A 27,423-nucleotide genomic window follows, 5' to 3' on the forward strand; every position below is an offset into this window, starting at 1 on the left:
TTTTGTACCTGATTGAATATTACTGGTCCGTGAGCGTGAGCGAACTCTTGAGGTCACTATTTAACACTCTCACAAAAAATCACTTCATGTGTCACTCTCTTATGTGTCTATCCGTACTCATATTCTTTTCTTATTTATCCGTCTTCACTTCTAACCTCTTTTCCAAACTGTTCTCACAATTTAAGAGTGATTTACACAGTCTCAATCTCTTTCCTTCACTTTTCTTCTCCCTTCATCTCTCCCTCTCTCTTCTCTACCTCCGCTCACGCTCCTACTGTCTTGCAGTTATCTAATAGTGTCTATTTATAAAAACTTATTACAATTAAGAGAGAGAGAGAAAAAAGATGGCAAACAAACTGATTACAGAAATGGGTCTACCCAAACCCATATCCAACCTATTTGCAGCTCGAAACATTCTAACCGCCAAGGTAAAACACCAAAATTTCATTTCAAATTATATTAAAAATGTTACTATTAACCATTTAATCTCTTCCCCATATCAGGACGCTTTATCTTTAACCGAATTTGAGCTAATGGAATTATTAGACGTGGAGCTCTCACAAATAACCTCCGCTATTTCCCGCATCACTGAAGTCACGTGCCCACCCTATCAAACGGTAATTATAATTTTATCTCTATTGTGTTAGCTGTAATAATTATTATAACTACCTTTTTTTATTATATTATAGGCACAGTCACTGATGGAAGAGCGAGTTGGCAGTGAACATCTGGCTACGGGTTTAAGTGGGCTGGATAAATGTTTATGTGGTGGAATACCTTTTGGTGTGTTGACTGAGTTAGTTGGACCCGCTGGAATTGGCAAAACTCAAGTATGTTTGTTTATTAAGAATATATTTTGTGTATATTCATATTTTATTAAGAAGAATTATGTTTGAATGACTTGGCAGTTTTGTTTAAAGCTTGCTTTATTGGCTGCATTGCCAGTTAGTTACGGAGGTTTAAGTGGAAGAGTAATATACATTGATACTGAAGCTAAGTTTAGTTCAAAAAGGTATTGGTGACGTGACACACGTAGACATTATTATTACTTTTTACTGGCGGTTGTTTACTTTTTCTTTTGTTTTGTATAGGATGATTGAGATTGGAATAAAAAGTTTTCCTGAGATATTTCACTTGGATGGAATGGCAGAGGAGGTTTGTAAGATAACCTTTTTTAGATTTTTAATGTTTGTTGATATACAATATATATATATATATATATATATGTTCATTATCGCTGTTGTGTTTACTTTTCAGATGGCTGGTAGGATTTTAGTTTTACGGCCTGCATCACTCTCCGAGTTCACTGAGAGGTATCAAGTCTGTATGATGGACTGTTATTACTATAACTTAGTGTTTCTATCACACTTGGATTAACAGAACATGATTCTGGGGATCTGCCCCTTTTATCTTCATGACTTACTGTCGTGTTTCCTAAACTATATAACTAATACGTATGCATTCTTCCCTGCAATTTGGAAGCAGCTTGCAACAAATCCAGCTATCAGTTCTTCAGCATCAGGTTAAGTTGCTCATTGTTGACAGTGTTGCGAGCCTTGTTTCAGGGTAAGTATATATTACTTATATTAGACATTTTGCTATCATAACCATTTAGTCTGGTGATTGGCATGTAATTTTTTTATTTTTTTCTACATTACTAACAGTAAGTATTTCATTGCATAAAAGAAATGTTGCTTGCATTGGTTTGAGCTCTATTAAGGTAAATCTGAGGTCCACGGCTTGGAGTGGTTGTTTCTTCCGATTTCATTGCTGTGTAATACGTCTGTTTTGATATACTTGAATATGACAAAACCAGGAACACGAGGGAGTACTATGCATTTATATTTGATAATTAATATTAAATTGTATCAGAGGGAGGGCGGGGAGGAACGTTTGATCAGTCTCTGAACCCCAGTTTAACACTCAGTTAGCTTCTACCATAGCAACGAATGTGAAATTAGTTTTTCATAGTTGTAGGATGATGATGTATTGTCTTCCAAATAATTCCATCTGCGAAGATTGCACTCCCTGGGAGGAGCTTGTACTTACATGGGTTATTCAGTTTGTAAGGCCATGGACATGGTTATTGCAGATGAGAGCAAGTATCATGATAAAGAGACACGTGACCATAGTGTGTGTGTGTGTAGATACTTGAAAATAGTATTATCCAACATGGCAAAAGTCCAAATCATCTCGCACCTGCTTTACAGAGAACAAGGGTTGAACACCGATATGTGGTCTTGAGGGCCATAAAATGCCAAATCAGCCTGTTCTCCGCGTCCATGTCGACACAGCGCTATACGCATACACATGACATAGGCCACCACCACGTCTAGCACTACCTAGGACTCAGACAGTCAGACCCAGACGTGAGCTTGAACCGAAAATCTTGCCAGCAATTTCCTGACAAGCCCATGTTGCTTGCTCTTCAGTGAGGTATCTTAGAGCCTTTGGCTAGCTTTGAAGCATTTTTGAAAATTGACCTTGCAAAAAGACAAATAGTCAGATAGTAAGGTGTAGAATGTTGGTTAGATTGATATATATGTTTAAATTTAGTGTCCTAGGAGCTGATTCACGTTGCAAATCCTCCCCATGCATAGCATCCAATTGAAATGAGCTGTTAGAATTTTGCACTTATTAGATTTATCATTTATGGTAACTATGTGGGTATGTGACCCACTGCACTTCCAATCACTCCCCTATGTTTCATTTCAGTTTCTCCGGTTAATGATTACAACAATATTTGTTTATAAGGAGTATTACGAGTGAGGAGATCTTAGGACATGCCCATCAGTCAGTTTAATTCTTTGTCCTTGTTTCGGGCTTTATGAGTGATGCTGATAGGCTTGATGCCACCATGAGTGATTTTCTTTAGGGGGATCTAGAGGAAGGCAACCATTATCACCATGTGGATTGGGCTTAGAAGACCTGATGGTTGTGGAGGTTTGAGTATGAGATATATAGATTTGAAGACACTAATAATGCTTAACACCCTCTATGGTGGAAGTCGTATATGACGATTTCTTAGTTTGGAAAGGGGTCATGAGAGAGGCGTAAGATTCAAGGAAACATATTTCCCTACAATGTTGTCAGGGGGAATAGGGCTCGATTTGGGGTGCTCTTCCCACCTGTGGGAGATCTCTTGGTAGGGACTTTGAACGTTTGTATACCAGGTCGGAAAATATTACAAGCATTATTGTTGGTGGAAATGAGATTGCATCTTCAACGCTTGATATTCGGTAGATTTTCAAATATGAGAAGCGAACTTTTTCGGCTACATTGCTGGACAACATCTGTTCTTCATCTCTGCAGAACTAGCTGGAGAATATGCAAATTTCCAGTCATTCAATTCCTAATCTTCCACATCTTACATCACTGGCTATTATATGGCAAAAGCACGCTCCAAGATATCTGTTTTCACTTAGTGTGTCAATTTTTCTGAATCTATCTTTATACTTCTCAAATCATACTCAACTTTTGGTCATGTGTCACACTTCAAGTGAGTTTGTGGGTCTGTTTCTATCCCTTTTTGCTCGATATCTGTATAAACTATGAATTATTTCCTTCATTCAAAATCCTTCTCTTAGGTCTACCTTTAATCTGTAATATCATGCCCATTTCAATTTGGTAAGGCATCTGGTTAGAGAGGAATCACCTATTTCGAGTCCCAGGCTTCAGACATTCCGCATTTGATGTTGGCATCAAAGGAATTCTTTATTTTGGTGTAGGCAGTGTGGCAGGACATGGCATAATCTTCCATTTCAGATGCTTGCTCTCTCGTGGGAGTGGTTACGTGGTGCATGATTATGTTTTGAGCTATTAGTCTTATGCTTTTCATTTAATTTAATGTATGCATATACACCATCTCATTCTACATCACAAGTTTATAACTTAACTAGTTTATTACAATATGATATTTGATGTTTTGCAGCTAAGAAAGATTAAAATGAATATTTAGGTTGTAGATGAATTTTACCTGTAGGTGTGCGTGCCGCCATGCACACGTTCACGAGTTACTTGAGTTAGTCTTCTGTGTAGATGTGTGGGTGACAGCTTGCCATGTCTATGTGCCTGTGTGTGTCGATGTGTATCTGTAAATTGTTTTTTTCCACTTGAGGTTATGTCTGAAAGCCCACAAAGTGGATTGTGGTTTCAAACCATTGTCACTATAGCAGCTTCCATGTTCGCTTGGAATGGTAAGCTTCATAGTTTCTAACTGTTTGCCCCAAAACAAACTTATTGTGCTCACAAATCAAGAAGATTAAAAAAAAATGGACGAAATTTTATATGGATAAAGGAAACTATGTTAATTAGGAATATATTGTATAGTGCTTTCCAAGTAACGCAAATTCAGGCCGGATCTAAACATGTACACACCAAGTTATCAGCATTTTGAATGTTTATTATATTGCATGGTCATTATTATGCAGAAACTGTGTGAGGGCAATATGCTAAGTAAAAAGTGTTCTACACGTGAAGCTACATTGTTTTGGCTTGGCCCAGCCTCTCTATAGAGTAAGACCACATAACAAAATTTTATATATTGTGCAAAATATGCTCTTTTTCTTGGGTGCACACGGCATGATACGATGCATAATAACTTAAAATGGCTTTCAATAGGTAGGGGTGTCAATGGTCCGATTCCTAGTGAAGAAGTATGAACCAAGAACCATTTAATTTTGTGGTTCCAGTTCCTAGCAGTTCTCGGTCTGGTTCTTAAAATTGTGGAACCTTACGTGGAACCAGCAGGTACCCACCGGTTCCGGTTCTTCACTCAAACACTTTTTTATTGTATTTATTATGATATTGTGTACCAAAAACACTAAAAAGACTCGCCGGACGTGTCACTTTTCCAACATTGATATAATATGATTGTTTCATTTAATTGTATAAGAAGAAAATTCACTTTTAAGGTTGTTAGCTATACTTTAAAACTAGTTAACATGTTAAATACCACGGAAACTACGTATTACATTAACAAAATAGAATTTTAGAAATTATAAATGATAACTTTGTATATTCTTTATTTTTAAGCAGTCTAGGTACATAGCAAAGTTAAATACTACTGAAAAGACTGCAAGTCCACTACAAAGATGTCATCGCTTAGTTCAAAGTAAAGAGGTCTTACAAAGTTAATGGAATGGAATGGACTATGGTTTTAGGTATATGGAATGGACAAGAGTTAACAGTGAGGTGGAATAGGAACCTATGGCGGGTGAAGTGAACTAACAATTGAGTAACTTGAAAGTAAAGAGCTCTTGATCGATTGTCAGACCTCATATTGCAAGTTCAGTAAAAAGTATTTAGCTAGTTAGTACGGTATACACTTAATAGCACGAAAAATAGAAGGATATGCATCCTGTAACTCAAATATTTTGAGTAGGCTTAAACTCTTTTACCCTTTTACAATCAATCACATATTAAATTAAGTTTTCACTTGCAGTTATATATACTTTTGATAATTTTCTCAAAACTTGATATTCTTGTGGGAACTCATCGGTTAATAAATATTCGGATTCGATTCTAAAAAAAAAGGGAGCCAGAACCTTAATTTTTCTTGCGGTTCCGGTAAAGGGGTACCCATTGTCAATTGGCACCCCTACCAATAGGTGATTCATTAGTGAGGTCTATAAATATGAATGTGGTAGCAAACATTGGATTGCCCATTGTCCTCATTAAGGTGAAGAGGATTGGGGGGGGGGGTGTTTGTGTTACTCTGGGTTTTTAGGTCTTCTGTCCTTTGGATGTGTATCTTGATCTTTTGCTTTCTTGGTTTGGGTTGCTGGGGTTTTGGGCGTTTGTTTTGGTGATTTGTAGAGTTAGCTACCATTGTCTCCTTGATGTAACATTTCACTTGTTTCTAACTTTCTTTCACTGTTTATCTTTTACCTTTCACAAAACAAAAACAAAAAAAAATATAACAAAAATAAAAAGATTGCCCCTGAATAAAATAATTGTTGCACTTCTCAGAATGAATAAATATGAATTCACTTTTATCGAAGGTAGCCTTCGTTTTGTTAAGTTGGTTATGGTGTTCACCTAAATGGCTAAATGTCATGCAATGATCCACCTGTAAAATGTTTTCAGGGAATATGAGAAAGATGCTCCAAAACAGAATTCACTGGGTTGGCACATTTCTTTTCTAAAGTAAGATTATCGTCTTTGTCACTGTGGGTTTTGTTTGTTTTTATTTTTTTATGAAGTTCTTTATGTCCTGTAGTTCTTCCTTATTTTTTACCATTATCAGGTCCCTTGCAGAATTTTCTCGAATTCCTATAGTAGTGACCAATCAAGTACGATCTCAGAGTTCTGGTGATGCAGTGTATTCCTTCCAAGGTGTGTTGGATGGTTGATTTGTGCGAGTTTCAGTTCAAAATATTCATTTGAGAGTTCATAGTGAACAGTGCAGAACAGGCATGAAAATGTTAAAGATACTGGAGGCCTTGAGTTACATCTGGTAGCTGCTTTAGGTATCCACTGGGCTCATGCTGTAACCATTCGCCTTGTTCTTGAAGCTTCTTCAGGTAGAAGTCAAAATACATTGATTTTTTAATATAGTTGATCTGTTAGCTTGAAAGGAATTAGAAGAGCATTATCTGGAAAATATATTGGAGTGTCCTATTTCGATCAATAGATTTCGTATTGTCTTAATCTAAACAATTATAATGCAGTTGTATGAAAAGAGTAAATGTCCTGGTCCACATTCTAAGAAAGAGTTAAAGAAGCACTGCTATGGTTTATCTGTTGCCCACGAATATTTTAGTCACGGTTCTCAATTCAAATATAACCATATAAGTAGAAACACGTCTCTCATTCCTATAATACATACCTTTCTTCAAAACAGAAACGTTAATTTCCTATAATACCTACTTCTCTTCAAAACAGAAAGGTTACTTTCTCGCCCTCTTCCTCTTGTTGCCATCTTTGATGTTGGTTTGGTTGGTCCTGATACTCATCATACTGCTACTGGATACTGTATTTTTCCTAGGTCCAATTTTGTTTCTCGGATTGCTAAGAAACAATTTACTATATCTCTGTATTGCTGTCTAGCTCATGCTGAAAGTCTGAAAATATATGTATTCAGCACCTCCTTTTGGAACTTCATATCTCCCACTCTTTAGTTCTCTTACAATCTTAGTGCCACTTCCTGTCTTCCATGTTTGCTTGAAGCATATCGAACTTGATTATCACTTTGTCTTGTGAGTATTTTTTTCTGGCAGTCATAGCATACTGTTTGTCCTATCCACTAGATTAACTTGTTAGTACAGTGATATCAACACCAAAAGCCTTGTCAAGCAGCATTGTTATAGTTACTCTTCGGTCTTCCAAACTCGTCCCTTCTTTGGTACCAATTTTGTGGGGGAGTGTTGCAACCAAAGACCTTTCTTCTAATGGGTGAAGCCTATCCCAAGTTTTTATTTCACTTTGGTTCGTGTAGTGTCTCGGGAGTTGTATCTATATCTTAGAATGATTAGGTAGTTGTATTCTTGTCTTTGAAGTTGTAGTTAGGGGTGGAACTTGGGTCGGGTTAGCCCAAGCCCGATGGGCTAAAACCCGACTTTTGTTGGTCCTGAGCTAACATCTCAGATCTGTGGCCTGAGCTTGGTCTTGTAAAATCAAAACCCGACTCAATTTTGGGTTGGGCTGGTCCGAGCTTGGTCTTGTAAAATCAAAGCCCGACTCAATTTCGGGTTGGGCTTGGGTTAGAATATCAAATAACCGAAAAACCCAAGCCCGTTTGCATATATGTACGTATATATTTCATTCATTCTATTATGTTATATTGTTTCCTTATAAGGATTTAGTCTTGTCAAAAATAAGGTTGAGAATATCAATTTTAAAGAAAATAATTGAATCAATTAGGCTAGTTTCCCTTTCAAATAATCAAATCCCCAAATAATCAAATCCCTTTGATTTAATTAGAATATTGAATTTCGGTGTTATTTATCTCTTAATTTATTTATTTAACAGTGAAAAGGCATTAAGTTCTTCATTGTTTAACATTGAAACCCGAGAAACTTGACCAACCCGACTCAACCCGACCAACCCGAGTTGAGTTTGGGTTGAAAATTTAAAGACCGATTAGGGCTTGGTCCCGGGCTCGGATTGAAGCATTTGAAACTCGGGTTGGGCTCGGGTTAGGCCTCAACCCGACCCAACCCGCCCGAGTTCCACCCCTAGTTGTAGTTCATTTCGTGATTTTTTCATCTTGTAACAAGTATATATTTGATAAAGGATGAAATCCTTTTCTCTCAATGTTTTCATGCCTTGGTGAATCATTCAAGATTTCGGAGTTGATACTGATTTGGCACTGGTTTGGGCAGAATTAGGTGCCATACAAGTTGCATTTAAATTCTTAGAATATGGGGTTAATGTTAGTTAGACCTTGGTCTCATGAAAATACAAGGAATATCTACTAGTTGTTAAAAAGATAGGATATTGTTGAGATTATTACACCCATTTCTAGGTGTGTCCCACCTATTTCTGTTACCAAGCCTAGGGGTGTAAAATGGGCTGGGCCGGGCCAGCCCCCTTATGCTATGAGGGTCGGGCCTGTGAGGGCCAACACTTGAATTATGACCATACGCACTTTGCCCTCACCCCACTTTAGAAAAATCGTGGGCGCCGGCCCGAGGGCCGGTCTTTGGGCGACTGCATAACTTGTCAATTATTCAAAACTCTTGAATACAACTTGTTTAGACTTCATTAACATATTTGGTTTTATCGATTTCATTAACCGATTAACATATTCATTACAAAAATTCTTGAAAACCTATCAAACTTCATTAACATATACAATAGAATATATGAATATATTCTATAGGATAGAGATATCTCCATATAATACAGCTGTATCCTATAGAATATATTCACATATTCTAATAATATATTCATTACAAGAGAGAGAACCTCCATCAAAGACATTATACGTACAACTAAGGGTATTATACGTAATTTTGTTTAGAAAATCTAAATATCAATGAGTGCCTTAATACGGGCTTTGTGAGGGCTTTAGAGGGTCGGGTTGAGGGCTGCCCTCATGTTTCCATATCTAGGCCCTTACCCTCCCCTCAAAACATGAGGGTCGGGCCGGCCCTGCCTTCAAATTGCATGCGGGCTTAAAATTGAGGGCTTTTTTTGTCTATGGGCCGGGTCGGGTCGGGCGGGCCGAGGGCTTGAGGGCCGTTTTTACACCCCTAACCAAGCCTCCTCTTTATATTCATAGAATTTCCCCCCTCCACGAGTTCAAATTTATGGAGAAATTGGCAATTTGACATGGTATCGGGGCTCAGGTTTGTGAGGGGTCTCGGGTTCAAGTCATGACATGTGCAATTGCACAAAACAACAAAAGAAGTGCCCATCTTTGTTTATTTCCAGGGTGTTCCCCTCTATATTCATAGAATTCGCCATCTCCACAAGTTTGAGCTTATGGAGAAACTGGCAATTTAACCGATGCCTCGAGAGAGTTTTCCTTCTAACAACTCCTGGCCTCATATCTTTAACATGTACACATAAGCTTTTGCTTTTCCTAGTGAGTCGGTTGTTTTAATATACTTGTGCACATACACATATTGAAACTCACATTTTGACACTGCAGCAATATACCAAGTTTCTTTGTCAATTAGATAGTACTTGATTCGGCTCCTAGGTGCTTCGTCAATAATTTTATGTGCCCATTACAACTGACTATTGTTGTAAAACTGAGCCACTCAATACTTTTTCTAAATAAAATTTATTAAATTAAAAAGATATCTAAGACATGTAATGAATACTCCCACGCTCCCGAAATTTGCATTGTGTAAGCTTATACGACATGCTTACAAAAGTATATTAGACACCTAACTTTATAGAAGCATAAATGAACATACCGCTTGAAACAGTATATATACTTTCACCTTGGTACTCCATTGCCATGTCTGTGCCTCTGTGGGGATGGAAGAAAATGTCAACTTGATAAGAGCATAAGAGTCTGTGATGGGCCGTGGGTGTGAATGCGAGATGTGGAAGTATTTTCAAGGTTATAAGAAAATAAGCAGATATTTTTCATACTAATGCTGTTATTTTCAGCATGTTGAACTTTTTTACCTTTTAGATTGATTTGAAAACACATAGATTATAGCACACAGACTTAAAACCATTTAGAGTTGGTGCTCTAATTAAGTTGTCAGACTGTTCCTAATATATGTACTCACAATTGTGTGGAGTTTATACGAAACAGCACTATACAACACCCCCACTTTTTCTTTCCAATGCAACTCTTCCATAGAGGCATGTAGAGTGGTATTCAATATGGTCGATGATGTTCCTTTTGCAGGTCAGAGATACATCAAGGTGGCTAAATCTCCAATATCTCCACCTATTGCATTTCCTTTCATTGTTACTTCATCAGGGATTTCCTTATTAAGCGATGATGGAACAGAAGTAGAAGGGGCAGAAATAAACGCAATTCATTGTCAAGGTACTTCAGTCTAGGGTTTATAACCCCTAATGTTACCCCTAAACTGAGTGTTATATATGTAGCATTATGTTTATATAATATTTTGAGTTATTTATGCTATTTCTTTTATAGACCATTTTTTAGTACGAATTTCATGTTTTTATTTTCATTAGAACCACTTTTAGCTTAGGTTTCTATTTTCGAAGATTTTTTTTTTTTAAAGTTAAGCTAGGGTTAGGCAGACCCTCACTTGTATTAATTTTGAACCCTCCTAGAGTACATTCTATCGTTGATCTCCGCATCTACAAAATTTCCAAAAACAACATCCAACGGAGGGATAAAAAAAACTAACCTATCCTCATTGTTAGTATAGAGAGAAGCTAAATGGTCAGCAAGCCCATTAGTCTCCCTATATACATGAGTAAAAGAAATATCCACAAATTGACTACAAAGGTTCTGAATAGATCGTACTAGATTCAGACAAATTTACTATAAAGGTTCTGAATAATCTATTTTCGAAGTTGTCCTAGAACAAAATTGAGTTGTAGGCCTTTGGCTTGTCTCTGACTCTCTGTTTGTGCTGAATAAAATTCCCTTGATTTTGTGAGCAATTTTGCATTGTCGAATCTTAAACAGAGTGTCCTGTTGGATCACATCGTGGGTAGTTTGAGCCAGACATACCACTTTCAAGGGGGGCTTCATTCACCTCAGGGCAATTTTAGGAAATTGTTTCTACTTCGAGGGATGTGTCTATGTAAGAGCATTTATGAAGGTTACTTTTTCTATAAAATGCACACTAATTTTCAGTTTGTAAGGAACAAAAGGTATCATTTGTTTTTCTCCATTAAAATCACATAAACGCGAAAGTGATTTCAAACAATTGTATAGATACTCTTTGATGCATCCTAGGGTGTACAATCTTTATTTTCAGTCTCAAATTTGTTGTTATTTTCATTATGATTAGGATTTTTAGAAGAAAAAATAGCCAAAGTGGGTAACGTGCTTTCCCGAAAAATTCAATTTGGGTAACGTACTTTTTTTCTTGTCAATTTGGGTAACGTACTTATTAAATTCGTCAATCCAGGTAATCTGTTAACTTGCCATTCAAATCAACCGTTAATTCAAAAGTTTTTTTCCAAAAAAGAAAAATGTTGGACACATATACATATTCAGGCCACCACATATGGAAAAAACATTTTTCTCGTCAACATTTACCTGGATTGACATTTTTCTCGTCAACATTTTTCTTTATTGGAAAAAACTTTTGAATTAAGGAATTTGTTTATATTAGATAATGGCTGATTTTGATTTGAACGGCAAGTTAACAGATTACCTGGATTGACGAATTTATTAAGTATGTTACCCAAATTGACGAGGAAAAAAGTATATTATGCGAATTGAATTTTTCGGAAAAGTACGTTACCCACTTTGGCTATTTTTTCTTTTAGAATTAGAGTTTAAGTTATACTTTTGATTATTTGGGCTATTTCTAATTTTGTGGTATTTTAAATTACGAATTTCATATCTCTATATTCATTAGAATAGATTTTACGTTAGGCTTAATTTAAAGTTGACTTAGATTATGAATTGAGTTGTAGACCTTGGGTTATAGTTTTCTCCGTGAGTTCTGTCTTAAAATTTGTGTTCCTCCCGAGGAACAAAGTTGTCAAACCCTAAGGGAACAAGGTTGTCAAACCCTAAAATCTACGTACAAAATCATATCTTCTTATGTTAGTAACTCCTGGACGATGATCTCATAAGACGAGTACAAAGGAAAATGAATACTTGTTGGACTCTTCGATAAATTTAGTTTCAATCTTTTGAACTGTTGATGAATCATTCAGTGGTGTCTAAATGGTTTATCATCACCAATTAGGATTTAGTTAAGCATGATGCCGTCCAACACTTGAATGGCCTGTGGAGAGATGACATCAATTAGTTTCCATGAGAAGGTGCGACTCTGAGAAGACACCATTATAGTCAGATACCAATTCACTCACTTGAATAGTACCCAATTTGACACAGACAAGAGAGAGCAAGAAATCAGAACTTGTTCTCCAATGCTTGCTGTTGCTGCAGCCACCATACTGGAAGTCAGAAATATTAAGTCGAATTGACACAGATACGGGTATCTAAGTCGAATTGACACAGATACAGGGTGTCCGTGACGAGACCTATATTTCGTAGGACACAGGGCCACACTATGATGCACGGATATGACACTTTTGCCGTTGTACTGGTTGGACACCGATATGATACCGATACTGGTAAAAGATACAGCATCGATACAGTTCAGCAGTTGATGAAACCTCACCCAACTGAAGTCCCAACAGTTTAAAAGTTTAAAAAAAAATGGAGAAGAAAAGGCAGAGAAAACAAAGGTTGAAAGAAGACGAAGTTGCAGTTTAACTGGTGCTTTAATCTACAGATCTGCAAGAAGAAGATCCGGACTTGCTGATTTTTACTTGCGCAGTCTTCGGAAAAAACAGCTTGTATGTGTTAGGTGAAGATAAGACTTAAGAGATACGTGTTCAAAGTGGAACATCATGATGACCACGTGACCAGATTATATTGAGCTCACCTGTTTTAGTAAGCCTTTCAAGCCCATTACAAAGAATTAAGGCCTGTACAACAGATCTACAATTACAGATTTTAAGGCCCATTCAACAAAGGTCTAGTATTAAAAATCAACATACAGTTTTAATTTTAAGCTCTATTTTTAATAAATAAAAATAATATTAATTACATAAAATAACCATATCTTACCCCGTATCCGTGTCGGTACTCGTACCCCGTATCTGTGCATCATAGGGGCCACAGATTAAAAAAGTTACTATTCTTTAGTTACACAATTAAATCTTGGGCTCAATACCCAAAGAAACAGCTCTTTACAAATAAATAAGTATAAAAGTGGGATATCATGGAGTTGTAATTATGTTAATAAATTGTTTTCCGTCTTTTAGGGTATAGAAGAAACCCCACTTTGAAATGGTGTGCACAATGTTTCCCTGCGTCGAACATGGATTTGTTTGCAAATATGAAGTGTCCACGTTACTTAGCAGAAAGACCAGCAGCCACTGCTAGCCATCTCTCCTTTCCATAGCCTCCAACCCCAACAAAAAACTGTATTACAATCCTCTTTCTTTTATATTTTGGGCGGCAGTTTTTACGCCCCGCTTTATGGGATTGGCACCCCTTTAGCAGGTAATCTGGTATTGGAACCCTTCCATTAATCATATAAACTGATGTACACCCCTCCACTAAGTATATATGCCTGTTGTACACCCCTCGCTTCTCACTGCAGCCAAGTACTCATATGCTCGCGGCAGTGTGTTACCGTAGTTTTGGAGACATCACGATACCCCTCTGTTGTGGACTTTGGGATATCATGGTATCCCTATGCTGTGGATGTTCAAAATTTGAAGGGAAACAAAAAATTAATGATAAAGTCCTTCGCGGCAAAGCTCTACCGTGATTTGCTTTGCTCCCCTGGCACCTCACTGACGTGGCATGTGGGAACTCACAGCACCTCACTGCTGTAGAATGTGGGAACTAATGGCACTTCGCTACCGTGCATGTTGGGTGTAAACCTATATTGAAGGACATAGGTGGAATAACCAATTTTTTTCTACCCTTTTACCAAATGGGTGCCAATCCCCCATAAAGTGGGGTGTAAATACTGCACCCCTAATTTTTTTTTCGCCTCGTTCGTCACTTTGTCCTCTTCCTGTCTGCGGAATTTTCTCTGCCCCTCGTATACTCCGGCTCTTGTAATCTTGGTCAATTTTTCTGTGTTGCAATATCTTTTTATATTTCATCTACCCTTTTTGTCCAAACAAGAATCCAGTATACCCACTTTATTTAACAATGTTGAAGAACTAGCCATCTCTTTTCTTTTATCTACATGGCTACTACTCGTGCAAAACCTTAAAGAGGTTATGGAGTCGAATAGTGAGAAGCCAATTGATGTTAGTAAGGAGAATGCACCACCTGTCCAAAAGAGAAGAGAAAAACAATGAGAGTTCAGTAAAGAATAAAAGATTAGCTTCAAAGGGACATGTAAAAGATGTGGTTTCTATGGTCATTGTGGATTTGAATGCATGAAATTCGCTACAGAGCCAAGATTAGTAGCTGAGGGGTGACTATGTGGTATTGAAGGAAGGCGTAAAACAACAGAGATAAAAAATGTTTTCCGAACATTATGCCGATTCTGGTGTTCCCATGCATATGATTGAATATTTTGATGTGCCTTTTCCTATGAAGCCAATTGAATCTTAAAGAAACAACGTATTCCACACTGGTTGGGGGTAGAATGTTTGTTTAGTAATTTATCCAGATAGTTCTGAAAATTTGGTTTCATCTGCTGTTAAAAACCTTGCATTTAATAGTCACAAATTCTCAGCCGTATGACTTTACTTGGATTTATGGTAGCACAACGACTACGGTTACTGAGAGATGATGTTTTGCCTCTATAATATACTTGGGGAGTACTCGGGCAAGGTTTGGTAGTGTAGTTTATATGGATGTTGGTGATCTTCTACTTGGTTTTCGTGGACTGGCATGTGACCAGCGATAGACGTCGTAATTCGTTCAGTTTATTTTGGCTCAAAAGAAGACCAGCCCCCATACTTTCTCAAGCAAGTAATCATTCAAGAATTGTTGGTGTCATTGTGAAAATTGAAGGTTCGAAGATGATGCTCATTCGATGATAAACTCTTTTCAACCCAGGGAGAGATGCAATCTAGAAAGGTGTTCTTGAACTTTGGAGCATCCAACTCAAAACCGATTAACAGTGAGTACAGTACAGTGGCCCCATGAACTTACGTACAAATGTGCTAGGCTTTAAACTCCCACTGTGATGTGGGACGATCAATCCCAACACGCCCTCTCACGTGTGGTGTGCCTTGAGCCTAACACGTAGACTTTGAATTTAGCTATGTTACATGGACACACCATATTTCAATACTAATTCGTGTCAGACACGACACACAACACATTATATGTGATATACCTCAACTTTTGGTATTTCTCCGTATCGGGTACGGATGCACGTAGCCGTGTCAATATAACTTAGGAATATAGTGGGTGAAGTGGATTGAGAGTCCATTAGACTGCTCTTGGCCAAATACTGAAATAGACTGCTCTTGTAACATCTTCAAGTTTGGGGCAATCAATCTCAGGAAACTTGTATACTATTACACTAGGCTTTAAACTCTTATCGTCGGACAATCAATCTCAACAGGTTTAAATTATATCTTTAGGTTACTTAGGCTATCTTTTGTCAAATCTACGTGTTTCTACTATTATTATAATGGATTTTAGTTAGGTTTCTGTTTTCCATATTGTTTAGATCATAAATTGAGATGTATGCTTATGGTGATAAGGATAATTGAGTATGGATAGTGTTACAACCCTCTTATTCTTATTAGCCTCTTCCCTAACCCTTAAGCACTATTCCTTCTCTCAGTCTTCTCACTCTCTCCCTCTCTTTAGGTCTCTCCCTCTCTAGGTTAATGAATCCGCCTCCCCTCCTCTCTCACCCACTATTACCCTTTACACCTTTCTTTCCATCCATCATGGCCCTCCACCTGTCCCTCCATCTCGCGGTCCTCTTAGCTCCATGTGTAGGGTTTCGTCACGACCCCCATCGGCTCGATCGATCGGTGGATCGCGGACTTAGATGTTCTGGCCCGATTCGCCCAATTCACCATTCCTATTCCGTTGATACATCCCCGCCACTTCTGATGCCCCCTCTCGACTCCTCGATAGATAGTATATCGGTTGGGAGTCGAGAGTTCTCCACATTCACCTTTCCAACCGTAGCGCCCGTCTTCCTTTCATTCTTTGGATTCACGATTTTCCATGTGATTACAAACCGACCTTCGTTTCTTGTGCATCCACGTGTCCATCATTGGGCGGTTCCTTTTGGTGTCCCCTCGATTTCACTCCCCTCAAATTACCCTTTTACCCCTCCTCTTATAAAAACCCGCTCGATTTTTCCTCTCTCACCTAGCTTTTCTCTTGCCTTTCGGTTCCCTCTCAACCTCTCCTTCTACCTTTCTTCTTGTTTTCCGGACCGGTCGCTCTCACGGTTACCGTCTTCTCCCGGTTTCTTCTGCGGAAATTCTTGCTCCTTGCTTTCCTCTTACCTCGGGTTGGTCTCCTCTTCTCTCTAGCTCCGTTTAATTGCTATATTGCGCATTTCTCCTTTGTCCTTGGCATTAAGTTCTGTTCATTTTTTCCCTTCGCTTCTCCTTTGTTGATGGATTGTTATCCATTCCACTCACTACGATGTCGGCTCGAGATCCACCACCTCTTTCTCTTTCCGGTCCGTAGCCGTGCTTCCCACCCTCTCCCCGACCGGACCAGAGACCCTTCAACCTCACGGGCAAGCTTTTGCCCTCCCCGCCCCACCACGATTAGTCGTAGACCTAACTTTGTTAAAAGCGGTTTATGGGATACCCACGACGTCATCCTAGAGCATGTACGACCTAACTTCATTTCCCACATCTAGTTCCCTACGGGCCGGGGTGCCTTGGGCCACGGTAGACCAGTTATTGTTGCCGCTGCGTTTGCCCCTCACCCGTCTCGATGTCGAGGTGTGCAATCACTTTAACATCCCCCTTTGCCAAGGCATCGACAACTTCTGGAGGGTCATGTATGCCGTGAACCACTACAACCGTTCCGAAGTACCCAAGATAACGGTTCGCGACATGACCGCTCACTTCTTCATTAAAAAGAGCACCAAGGATGTCAGTGTCGACTATCACTCTTTTTGTGTCCGTCCTAAAAAGCGCCATTTTATTCTTCATGTCACTTCCTCCGACAAAACCGTGGCACCACCACTACCCTCTTTATATCTCGAGCAACTTCCTCTCCGCATCTCTTCCATCCGAATCAATCTTAACCACTTGCCTTTTCTTCCTAGTGGTGAGTCTCTCTTTATCTACCTCCCTTGATGTATATCTTCCGGTTTCTCAACCGACTTGACGGCTCTCTTTTTCGGGATGGCCCCACTTCAAAATCGCGACCTTACGACCACATTTCCTCCACCACCTTCCAGAAGATCCGCGACCTGGGACCTGCTCAAGCCGTGATACTTGGGATTGACCCTGCCACCGCCACTCCCCTATTGGCCGATCCGGAATTGAAATCCATAGGAAAATACTGCGCCCCATTTTTCCGTCCTCCTCCACCCAAAGAACGAAAGCCACGTGACAATCCACCCCCTAAGGGAAAACGTCATACCACTAAGCCCCCACTCCGTCCCAAGCCTGTTCGCAAGAACCCTTCTCCCTCCGCAGCCCCTACTCCTTACCGATCCCTGACCACTTGGGAAGATAAATACTCATCCTCTCATTCCCCTTCCACCGCCTTTCAAGATTCAGACATGGGTGCTAACAAACGCAAACTCTTCGACAGCGACTCGGACGAGGATGTCGTCCCCATTACTGCCCCCCTTGCCGCTGCTCACTCCTCTCCTCCCCAAGCCTCCAAACGTCCACGGCCTCGGCTCAAGAAGAGGGTCCCCAGCCTACAAAACGCCTCTCCACCACTGCGCTTCCCGGATGCGGTGACTGGGAAAAGAGGTGGTGCCCCGGACTAAGAAGGGGGCCGCTGGACCCGTTCCTCTATTCTGCCCCGCTTTCAAACTTCACAACCGCCATCTAAACATCAACGACTCTGCCTTGGAAAATCCGGTAGTGGCTTTCTCCCTATTCTTTGGGTCTCATCTCCCCAAGGACATGGCATACGCTGAGGGTGGCACCTTTGAGTCTCACCGGACTTCGTTCTACACTGGCTGGGAGAAGGTAACCACCTCTTTTCACTCAAGTATCTCTTCTTCTTTTCTCTCGAAGTATTCTAACTCCCATTCCACTTTCCCCGGATGAGTTTGGATATCTCGCTTCATGATCCGCGCCTATTTGGTGCCGGTAGGGATCGATCGATGAAACAAGGAGGAGGTCGCCCAGTTGGAAAAGGATAAATCGGCCGCGGACATGGACAAGCTCAGGGCCCAAGATGAGCTTAGAGCTGCAGAGGCCGCCCGACTTTGCTACATGGACAAGGTTAATGACCGCTGAGTAATCGGTAGCGAGACCACTCAAGTGAAGACGCCGCCGCTCTGGGCGCCCTCTCCCGAAGCATCGGGGAGGAGGTATCGGCTCTCTGAACCAACACGAGGCCGATATGGGCGAGCTCGGAACGACTTTCGGGCCAAGCCGAAAAGAGGGTGGCGAAGGTCGTCGGGAGGAATTTGACCGCCACCAAAGAAGGTCGTCTCTCCTTCCCGAAGCCCCCCGCCGCTTGCTCCCCTACCCGAGGTCTTCAGGTTTCCCGTCCTCTCCCTCTGTCATGCAAGATCTTGCGAGTTGGTCTCCGGGCGATAGATGAAGCGGCGGATGAAATTATAGCGAGAGCCGAGTCCGTGATCCGGTGAAAGTGCTTCTGGCTTGAAAATAGCTTGTTTATGCCCTGGCTAGGCTTCCTTTGATGCTACTTTGTCACACTATTTTTGCTATCTTTTGTTGTCTTTTCACCCCCTCTAGTTGGGATGTTTATATTATGTTATGTTTGTTTGTCTGGATTGTTTCTATTGATACTCTTTTCGTGTATGAACCCAAAGAATAACGGGACCTATTAGTGTATTTATCCCCATGGTTGGGGAATACTTGATTTGCTTGTCCCACGCCCGGATCGGGGCCTCCGCCACTCTCTCCTCTGGCGGGCACTCGCTGCGGTCTACCGGAAGCCTCTTTGCTTCCGTTCGCCTCTATCCCACATAGGTCCGGGGCAACTCCTCTCACCCCGCACCGTGGGGAACTTCATCTTTCTTGAGAGGCAACTCGTTTTGCCCCACTAAAGTGTGGACCTCTCGTCCTTGGAGGGCTCGCCCCTCCCTTCCCTTCACTCGAGGGCAATGAAAACTCATGCAATAATATTTAACTTCAAAGTGCTTCTGATTTTATATATGTATGCAGATAGCTCACGCCATTCCCGGTTTCTTCCATTACATCTACTTCGTGAAATTTTTCAAAGAACCTTACATTCCACGGCTATCCACCATTTACCTACCTCCACGGTTTGTAACACCGTAGGTGCTGTTCCCCCACCTCGACCACCACGTATGGCCGCTTCCCATGTGGGACCCAATTTCCCCTCGGCCTTCTTCTTGGTGCCGGGTGTCACTTTCGCTAAGCACCTTGTCTCCCCCCACAAATTTCCTCACTCTCCGATTTTTGTTGATCGCTTTTCTGCGGCGGCGATATTCTTCCGGTTTGACGCCAGTCGTGTCTCCTCTCTTACCTTTAGATTCATGTCTCGGCGGGATGCCCTAGTTTGACCCATCATTTCTGGTAGCGGGTCCTAGTGGTTCTTTGCCACCATTTCCGTTGGTATCCGCGGCCTCTACTCCATGCCAATGATGTAAAGGGTTTCTTTGGTCGAGGTCCGGTGGGTTGTCCGATAAACCCCAAAGCACCCGATTTAGTTAAATCGCCCCCCAAGTCCCTTCTTGCCCTCCGGTTTCCTCTTGAGATTGTTAAGTATGGTTTTGTTAGAGGATTCCGGCTTGCCCGTTTCCACCGGGGGTTGTAGGGGCCGAGAACCCCGTTTGATGTGATATGTTTGCGAAAATTCTTAACCGCGATCCCGTGAACTGGGGTTCCATTATCCGCATGATGATAGTATAGGGCACCCAAAACGGCATATGATGTTTTCCCACAAGAACTTGATCACTTGCACCTCTTTCACTGCCAATAGCCTTTGCCCGATCCACTTTGTAAAATAGTGCAATGCGCCAATAAGAATCTCCTTTTACCGCGAGCCATGGGCGGCGACCCCATTACTATGTCAAGGGCCCACATCGCAAACGGCCCGCGGGCTGAACCACTGTCGTCGGCCGCTCTGCTGGGGCCAATATCAACCGAGAAAACCTCGACACTTCTCACATTTTTGGCCAATTCCACGGCGTCTCTTTTCATGTGAGGCCGAAGTAACCTTGTGTTAGCAACACACCCTACCGTTGTTACGCTGCCGGAGTGGCTCCCCCCGATCCCCCTTGTCGCAACTCGTTTGAGCACCTCTTGAGTCGGTTTATTGAAGCATCTCAACAACGGTCCATTGAAATTCCTCCGATATAATTCCCCTCCCACTGACATGTATTTTCGTGATGTCCGTTTCGACTTTCATCTTTCTCGGGACACATCCCTCACCCCTTCAAAAACCGCTTGATTGGCACCATCCATCCATCGTCACCCTCCGGCGGTGTTCATCACTCCCCATGCTTTCTCGACCTTTCGGCTTGTCCAACTTCTTCACTTTGAGGTCCTTTCCTCGGACCACGGCATGGCCGCCGCCACATCTGCCAGAAGCGTCTGGCGTGGCGATTCTCCCCACGATTCAAATGTACAAAGCGGATTTTTGCGAACCCGGCGCCCGCCAGCGGGACTCCCAAATATCTCGCCATCCTGGGGCACCTCGCCGTGAACTCTCCATTCGCCTGGCACACTACCAAATTGAGTCGAGATTATCACAATTGAGTTCCTTCACCCCCAGGCCTTCTGCCATTCTCATGCCGGCGATTACCGCCTCATACTCCACTTCGTTGTTGGAGGCCGCGAAACCCAATTTCATTGTCAGCTCTACCCTGTTGTTGTCTGGCGTGACCAATACTACACCAATTCGGCCCGGCAAGATCCGTTGGTGACCGTCCCGCAAACACTTCTCCAACCGTTTAGCTTAGTCCCGTAGGTTCGCTATCCAGCTCCTCTTCTCTTTTCGGTTCCAAAACCATCTCCTCCCCCATGTAGGATCCTCTGCGGGGAAACTCGCCAAGAATTCGCCATTTGCTGAGCGAAACATTCTCCGCCGTTCTCACATGATATTGGATGTCATAAATAACTTAACATCACGGCCCGTTTCAACATTCTTCCCGACTTCTCTGCTCTGGCCCCTTTCGGAGGCAAATTAAGTGACCACGATCAACTGCGTGGGCTTCAAATAGGGCTTCGACTTCGGGTTGAAAATATCAAGGCGGTATATTTCTCCACCCGATCAGATCGGTTTTACGCATCCAACAACGTCTTTACTCGGAAGTATATTGGCATTTCTATCTTATCCACTATTCGAGCGAGGACCGAAATTTGCATAATGTCGGACCCCGTGTACAAATACAATTTTTCTCCCTCTTGGGCGCGACAACAGCGGCATACCCTCTAAATACCTTTTAAGCCCCTGAAACGCCTGCTCACATTCTGCCGTCCATCTGAAGTCTGTGGTGTTTCTCAATAGTCTGTACAGCGGCCTACATTTGTCGGATGATTTTGATATGAACCTGTTGAGAGCCGCGACCCTTCCATCCAACCGCTGCACCTCCTTCACTGTCTTTGGTGATGGCATCTCCACTAACGATCTTATCTGCTCTGGGTTGGCCTCTATTCCTCACTGTGTCACAATATACCCTAGAAATTTCCCTGTGGTGACTCCAAATGTGCACTTCTCGGGGTTGAGTTTCAAGTTGTGTGTTCGTAGTATCTGAAATGTCTCCTCCAACCCTTCCAAGTGCTCCTGTTCTGACATACTCTTCTCCACCATATCATCGATGTATACCTCAATGCCTTTTCGGATCTTGCCCTCAAACATATTCTCTCCCAAGCGCTAGAAGGTGGCCCAAGCATTTTTTAATCCAAATGGCATTATAGTATAGCAGTATGTGCCCCCCTCCACTATGAAGGCCGTTTTTTCTTGATCAGGCCCATACATTGCCACCTGATTGTACCCCATAGTTGCATCCATAAACGAGAAGAAGCTGAACCCCGCCGTCCTGTCTACCAACTCATCCACTCGCGGCATTGGATAACTGTCCTTCGGACATTTTGAATTTACGTCCGTGAAGTCCACACACATCCGTACCTTTCCATTTTTCTTCTGAATCGCGACCACATTGACAACCGGTCACGTGAACTCCACCTCCACTTATTATCCCCGCGCCCTTTTAGCCTCGCATGAACCTCCTTTCGTTCATTCGCATATTTGGGCCTCATGCTTCTCATCTTCGTCTCACCGGGCTTCGCGTCCTCCCCATGTGCAAGCAATGATCACGAACTCGGATCTAACCCAAATGACATCCTTTATCCCCACGCGAAAGCGTCTCGCTTTCTCACCAAGCATTGGACCAACCTACCCTTCCATTCTTACGTAAGCCTCGACCACTATCGATGTGAACTTTTCCTCTTCGCCCTCTCCCAAGTTTACTATCTCTATCTCATCTAAAGTCTTGGGATCCTCCTCGACCTCTCCTCCTTCCTCCACGGCCCCGGCTTGTAATTCTTTATCCGCCTCTTTCCTAGTGCTTTCGCCGACTCCTCTTACGGTCCGCGGGACATCCTCTTGATTGTATTACGGTGGATCGTTCTTAGATGCCACCGATCTCCGCGGACCTCATATGTTCCCGTTGGTGTGGGGAATCGGATAACTTGATAGTAAGTCGATGGCACCGCCCTCATCTCGTGTATCCATCTCCTTCCCAAGATTGCGTTGTATTGGGAATTGGAGTCGACCACCATGAACCTTGAGAACAACATCCACGGGCCCGTTATTCTTCGGCGCCAAGTTCCCCATAGGCTCATTCACTCCCATTGAATCCATACAGATTTGTCCGCGGAGGCCTCGGTTGCCACAGGTTGATCCCCATCTCCTCAAGAGCTCCTCCTCGAATAGCAAATCCGCGGCCTACCGCCGCCTATCGTCGGGACCACTTTTGACCACATAATTGCCCATCGCCATCAGTAATAACCAACGATCCTCGTGTGGCGTATCCACGCCTCGAAGTCGCCTTGGAGAATGTGATTTTCTCCTCCCCGCTCATTGAATCGCTCAGTATCTCTCGCCCGCCTGGGGACTCGTTGACTGCTTTGGATACTTTCGCCGTCCTTCGACCTTATCCCGTGGGCATTGTGACTCGTGACTTCTCCCGAAGAAGATAACATTTATGGTTCCCAATATTAGTCCCCCCGGCAGGGCCCCGGTTTAGGTTTTCCCCAACGAATTCCCTCGGCATCCCCTTCTATTAATCTCGGACTAACCATTTCAAGGCATAACAATCATTGGTTTCGTGATTTAAGCTCTTGGTAATATTCACAGTATGGCTTGTTGGGCATTTCGGCCGGAATGGTTCGCGGCCCTTCATATCTTTGCACATTCTTAATCAGCAGTAGTATCTCACTTAACGGTTTCACCAACGGGACATGTTCCACCTCGCGGTATGGCTTCCGCTCCCTGTGTTTCTCCGCTATCTCTCCCTTCCTCTTTCCGGCCTCGAGGACTGTCCGCGGTACCTCTCCCCGCCTCGGCTATTTCCCTCGGTCTTTCTGCGTTCACCCCCTTTCTCTACCGCCGATACTGTCTTGGCTCCTTTCTTCGACTCCTTCTGCATGGTGTCTTCATATCTTATATACTTTTCTACCCCGGATATAACTTCGTGCGGTGTTGCTATCTCGTTCTTCGCCATGACCGTGATGAATCTGCCGTTCAGTCGCGATCCCCTTTGAATGCTATTACCGCCGTCCTCTCATCCAAATTCTCTACCTTTAGGGTCTCGCGCCTTTGAGGCGACATTGTACTCTCGACCGATTCTGGGATCTCTCGTCGACGTTAAATAGGGCCGCGATGTCCACCACCCTCCTCTTCGATGTATAAAGTGGTCAACAAACGCCTGCTTTAACTCTTGAAAATTGGTTATGCTCTTGAAGGCAACCGGTAGTACCAATCGGAAGCCCCACCCTTAAGATCGGGCCGGAACATCATGCACCGCGAAACCATCGTACCTCGCCTTTGCCAAAGAGGCATCTGCCGCCTAAAATGATGGATGTGATCTGGCTGGGTCCCCGTTCCATCATATCTCTCGAATCTCGGCCGGTTAAAGCGCTTTGGTACCTCAAGTCCATATCGCGATCTGCAAGTGGGTTCGCGGTTCGACCCGCCACCACTTAGGCGGCCGCTACTGTTTGGACCCTCGTTTCTTTGTAGATTAAGCCACTTTCGGTCCTTTGTTAATCATTTGTTGCACTTGTTCACCCGTTAACCCGGTCACCGGATTATCCACCGGGTTGGTCCTTGTTCCCCCCGCCCTCCTCGCCTTTTCATTCTCTCGCTTCCTCCCTATTTCTTCCTCGGTCTCCTCCTCCATCCTCCTTCTCGCTTCTCGAAATCCGACATTTTTCCTCCCTCGACCTTTCAATCTCTTCCCGCGTAAGCCGCCTCCTCTTACGCTCTTCCCCTCCTCTCGTCCTTCCCTTCTTTCTACCACCGCTTCCGGCATCTGTTCTGGGACCCTTATCTTTCAGGGCCTACCCGCCGCCTTCTTTGGTGCCATTTCTACGCGTCCCCACAGACGGCGCCAAATGTTACAACCCTCTTATTCTTATTAGCCTCTTCCCTAACCCTTAAGCACTATTCCTTCTCTCAGTCTTCTCACTCTCTCCCTCTCTTTAGGTCTCTCCCTCTCTAGGTTAATGAATCCGCCTCCCCTCCTCTCTCACCCACTATTACCCTTTATACCTTTCTTTCCATCCATCATGGCCCTCCACCTGTCCCTCCATCTCGCGGTCCTCTTAGCTCAGCTCCATGTGTAGGGTTTCCGTGACATCACACCCCATTTGTCGGCTTCGATCGGTGGATCGCGGACTTAGATGTTACGCTGATTCGGCCCAATTCACCATTCCTATTCCATTGATACATCCTGCCACTACAGATAGCATTTTTTGTGTGGTGTGTTTTAGAGAAATGTTTTAGATGTTATTTTGGTGTCAAATTGTGTTATTCGTTGAATAGCAAGGTTGACGAAGCCTAGAATCATCATAAGTTATTACTTTCCAAATATTTGTTACCTATCACACACAAATAAAAAAGGAAATGGTACCCTAACTTCTGTTCAGACAAAATATCATGCACCGAATTCTACTAATAGCATTGCCACAATGATACTTTTCTGGTCTATCAGCCACTTGATGACTCCCTATGAGCGTAGTAGAAGGTTGTTGGAATCAATTAATGTGTATGACCTATTGTTCGTGCCATTGCAGAAAAAGCCATTTAGGGCCGTACTTTTTCTAACAGTTTTCTCGGAGTACTTGGTTCTTCAGTTTTAATCATCATTTAGTAACTATAGCTTCTTTGCTTATCACAAGGAGTAGTTTTTTATTCATTGTTGTAAATTGCAGGCTACAGTGATGTTGTTGATTTGAACAGGGAACGACTTTAGCAATTGATTTGGAAAGGTATGATCTCTTGATAACTTGAGGATCGCCAAAATATCTCTTTGAAGGAGAGAAAAGAGGGAATGAGGGTGATAAAAAAATGATTGTATTTAGTTTCTATTACATCACGGCTGTAAAACGTATCTTGGTTTAACATATGTTCATGCTTTTTCTTAGTTTGATATAAAACGTATTTCGTGCTTTTTTTTACACCACATTTGTGGGTTTTTTGCTTCCTAATGTTCAACCCATTCAATATGTACAATTCTTTGAAGAGAAAAGACTTGTCATACCTAATGCTACAATAAACAGTATAGCCACAGCAGATTGCTTATTTGCTGTTGTTATTATTATTTTCTGGTTCTTGTTCTTGTTCTTCTGTGTAGAGGAAGGTGGTTTGGCAACCCCTTATGTTTATTATGTTGGTGAGGTTGTATTATACTTTGAGAACCTATATATTAGTTAGACTACTTGAGAACAACATAGAGGTTTATGATCACACACTATGTCAACTGTTGCCTCTTTGTGGATGTGTCGTGATTTAGACGAGTGATCATGACCAATTTGTAGTACTTGGATGCATTGGATCTTGTCCAATGTATTATTTTAGAGCACCTGATCACATCCATGTATGAGCAGAACAATTGCACTTACAGTTTATATACATATTAACTGCTGTGTTCTTTCAAATGAATGTGAGAAACAGACACATATCATAGAGAACCGTTGGGTACATTCAAAGGGTGTCAATGAAGAGGTGTGTCCTTTCATAGATACATACCCTGCGGGCAACAACTGAAAACTTTATATAAAGAAAACATGTAACAGAGGAAAGTATATATTGTTCTTATCATCTCTCTCCCTCTTCCTCCCATGCTCAATTGCTCATTCATGAATACAACTTTCACTAGGGTGCTTTGAGAATTCTTTGGATGGCAGAATTCTATGGTGTGTTGTATCTTGGAGTTAATTTACCAAGAGACCTGATACATGCTCCTTAAGGATAGTGTTATCTGCACGCCTCAAACAATCGTGGAGTTTCTGATCTTCCCTATTCCTATATCCTTCTCTGTTGCAATTGTTCTTACATATTACTCAAGTACTTCAAAATAATCTGACAGTACAGCTAGACAGTACATAGTGAACCTTACTCCTAAAATAATTAGACGCATGGTTCATAGATACATGCGTATGAACACAGGAATTAAAAGCTATAGTAATCAAGTGTGGTGACTGATTATAGTGAAGGGTTTCAGAAATAAATTAAAACTTTGTGGGACAACGAACAATCCAAGCATGAAGTTCCAATTGAAAAGAATGTGCTTTGCTGTAGGGAAGAGTTTCCGAAGGGAGAAGAATTCCAATGCCTAAAAATGTTCAGAATTTCATTTTAGGGTTAACTAGTATTACCTCCCCCCCACTAGATGAGCCAATTAGGATTCCCCCCTACTAGATGGGGAAGTTAGGGTCTCCCCCCCAAATACACACAAAAAAAACACGGTCTTTTTTTTGTGTGTATTTGGGGAGGAGACTCTAATTGGCCATGGGGGGGGGGGGGGGGGTGGGGGTGTAACACTAACTAACCCTTTCATTTTATCTGATTTTCATCTCTGCATAGCACTGAGCTTTGAGGTAGCCAATTCATATGACTTTTCGTCACTTTTCAGTGAAGTGTCCACCATCCGCGCGGTTCAGATTGTAATGGTATACGTTTAGCCCACATAGACC

General features: G+C 42.1%; 1 protein-coding gene across 2 annotated transcripts; it reads left to right on the forward strand.

Annotated features, from left to right (window-relative positions):
* Positions 1-115: 115 nt before the first annotated feature.
* On the forward strand, positions 116-26,060 carry RAD51B (DNA repair (Rad51) family protein). 2 transcript variants are annotated; one of them, XM_086572545.1, is made up of 12 exons: positions 116-428; positions 504-617; positions 690-830; positions 909-1,012; positions 1,092-1,155; positions 1,258-1,313; positions 1,486-1,566; positions 6,088-6,147; positions 6,248-6,336; positions 6,405-6,524; positions 10,316-10,459; positions 25,660-26,060. In XM_086572545.1, the coding sequence occupies exons 1-12, from the start codon at positions 345-347 to the stop codon at positions 25,698-25,700; spliced, it is 1,098 nt and encodes a 365-aa protein (XP_086428671.1). In that variant the 5' UTR covers positions 116-344; the 3' UTR covers positions 25,701-26,060. The 2 variants fall into 2 exon arrangements, with proteins under 2 accessions (XP_086428671.1, XP_086428672.1); XM_086572546.1 differs by having other exon boundaries at positions 207-428; positions 921-1,012.
* The last annotated feature ends 1,363 nt before the right edge of the window (positions 26,061-27,423 follow it).

This window comes from Coptis chinensis, chromosome 7 (genome assembly GCF_015680905.1).
Source record: "Coptis chinensis isolate HL-2020 chromosome 7, ASM1568090v1, whole genome shotgun sequence".
Lineage (NCBI taxonomy): Eukaryota > Viridiplantae > Streptophyta > Magnoliopsida > Ranunculales > Ranunculaceae > Coptis > Coptis chinensis.

What these genes read in the sequence shown, in the direction of transcription:
- RAD51B (XM_086572545.1), top strand. Translation starts at nt 345, where the DNA reads ATGGCAAACAAACTGATTACAGAAATGGGTCTACCCAAACCCATATCC. An exon ending in CTGGAATTGGCAAAACTCAA is followed by an intron (nt 831 to 908) that starts GTATGTTTGTTT and finishes ATGACTTGGCAG; the next exon opens with TTTTGTTTAAAGCTTGCTTT. An exon ending in CTCTCCGAGTTCACTGAGAG is followed by an intron (nt 1,314 to 1,485) that starts GTATCAAGTCTG and finishes ATTTGGAAGCAG; the next exon opens with CTTGCAACAAATCCAGCTAT.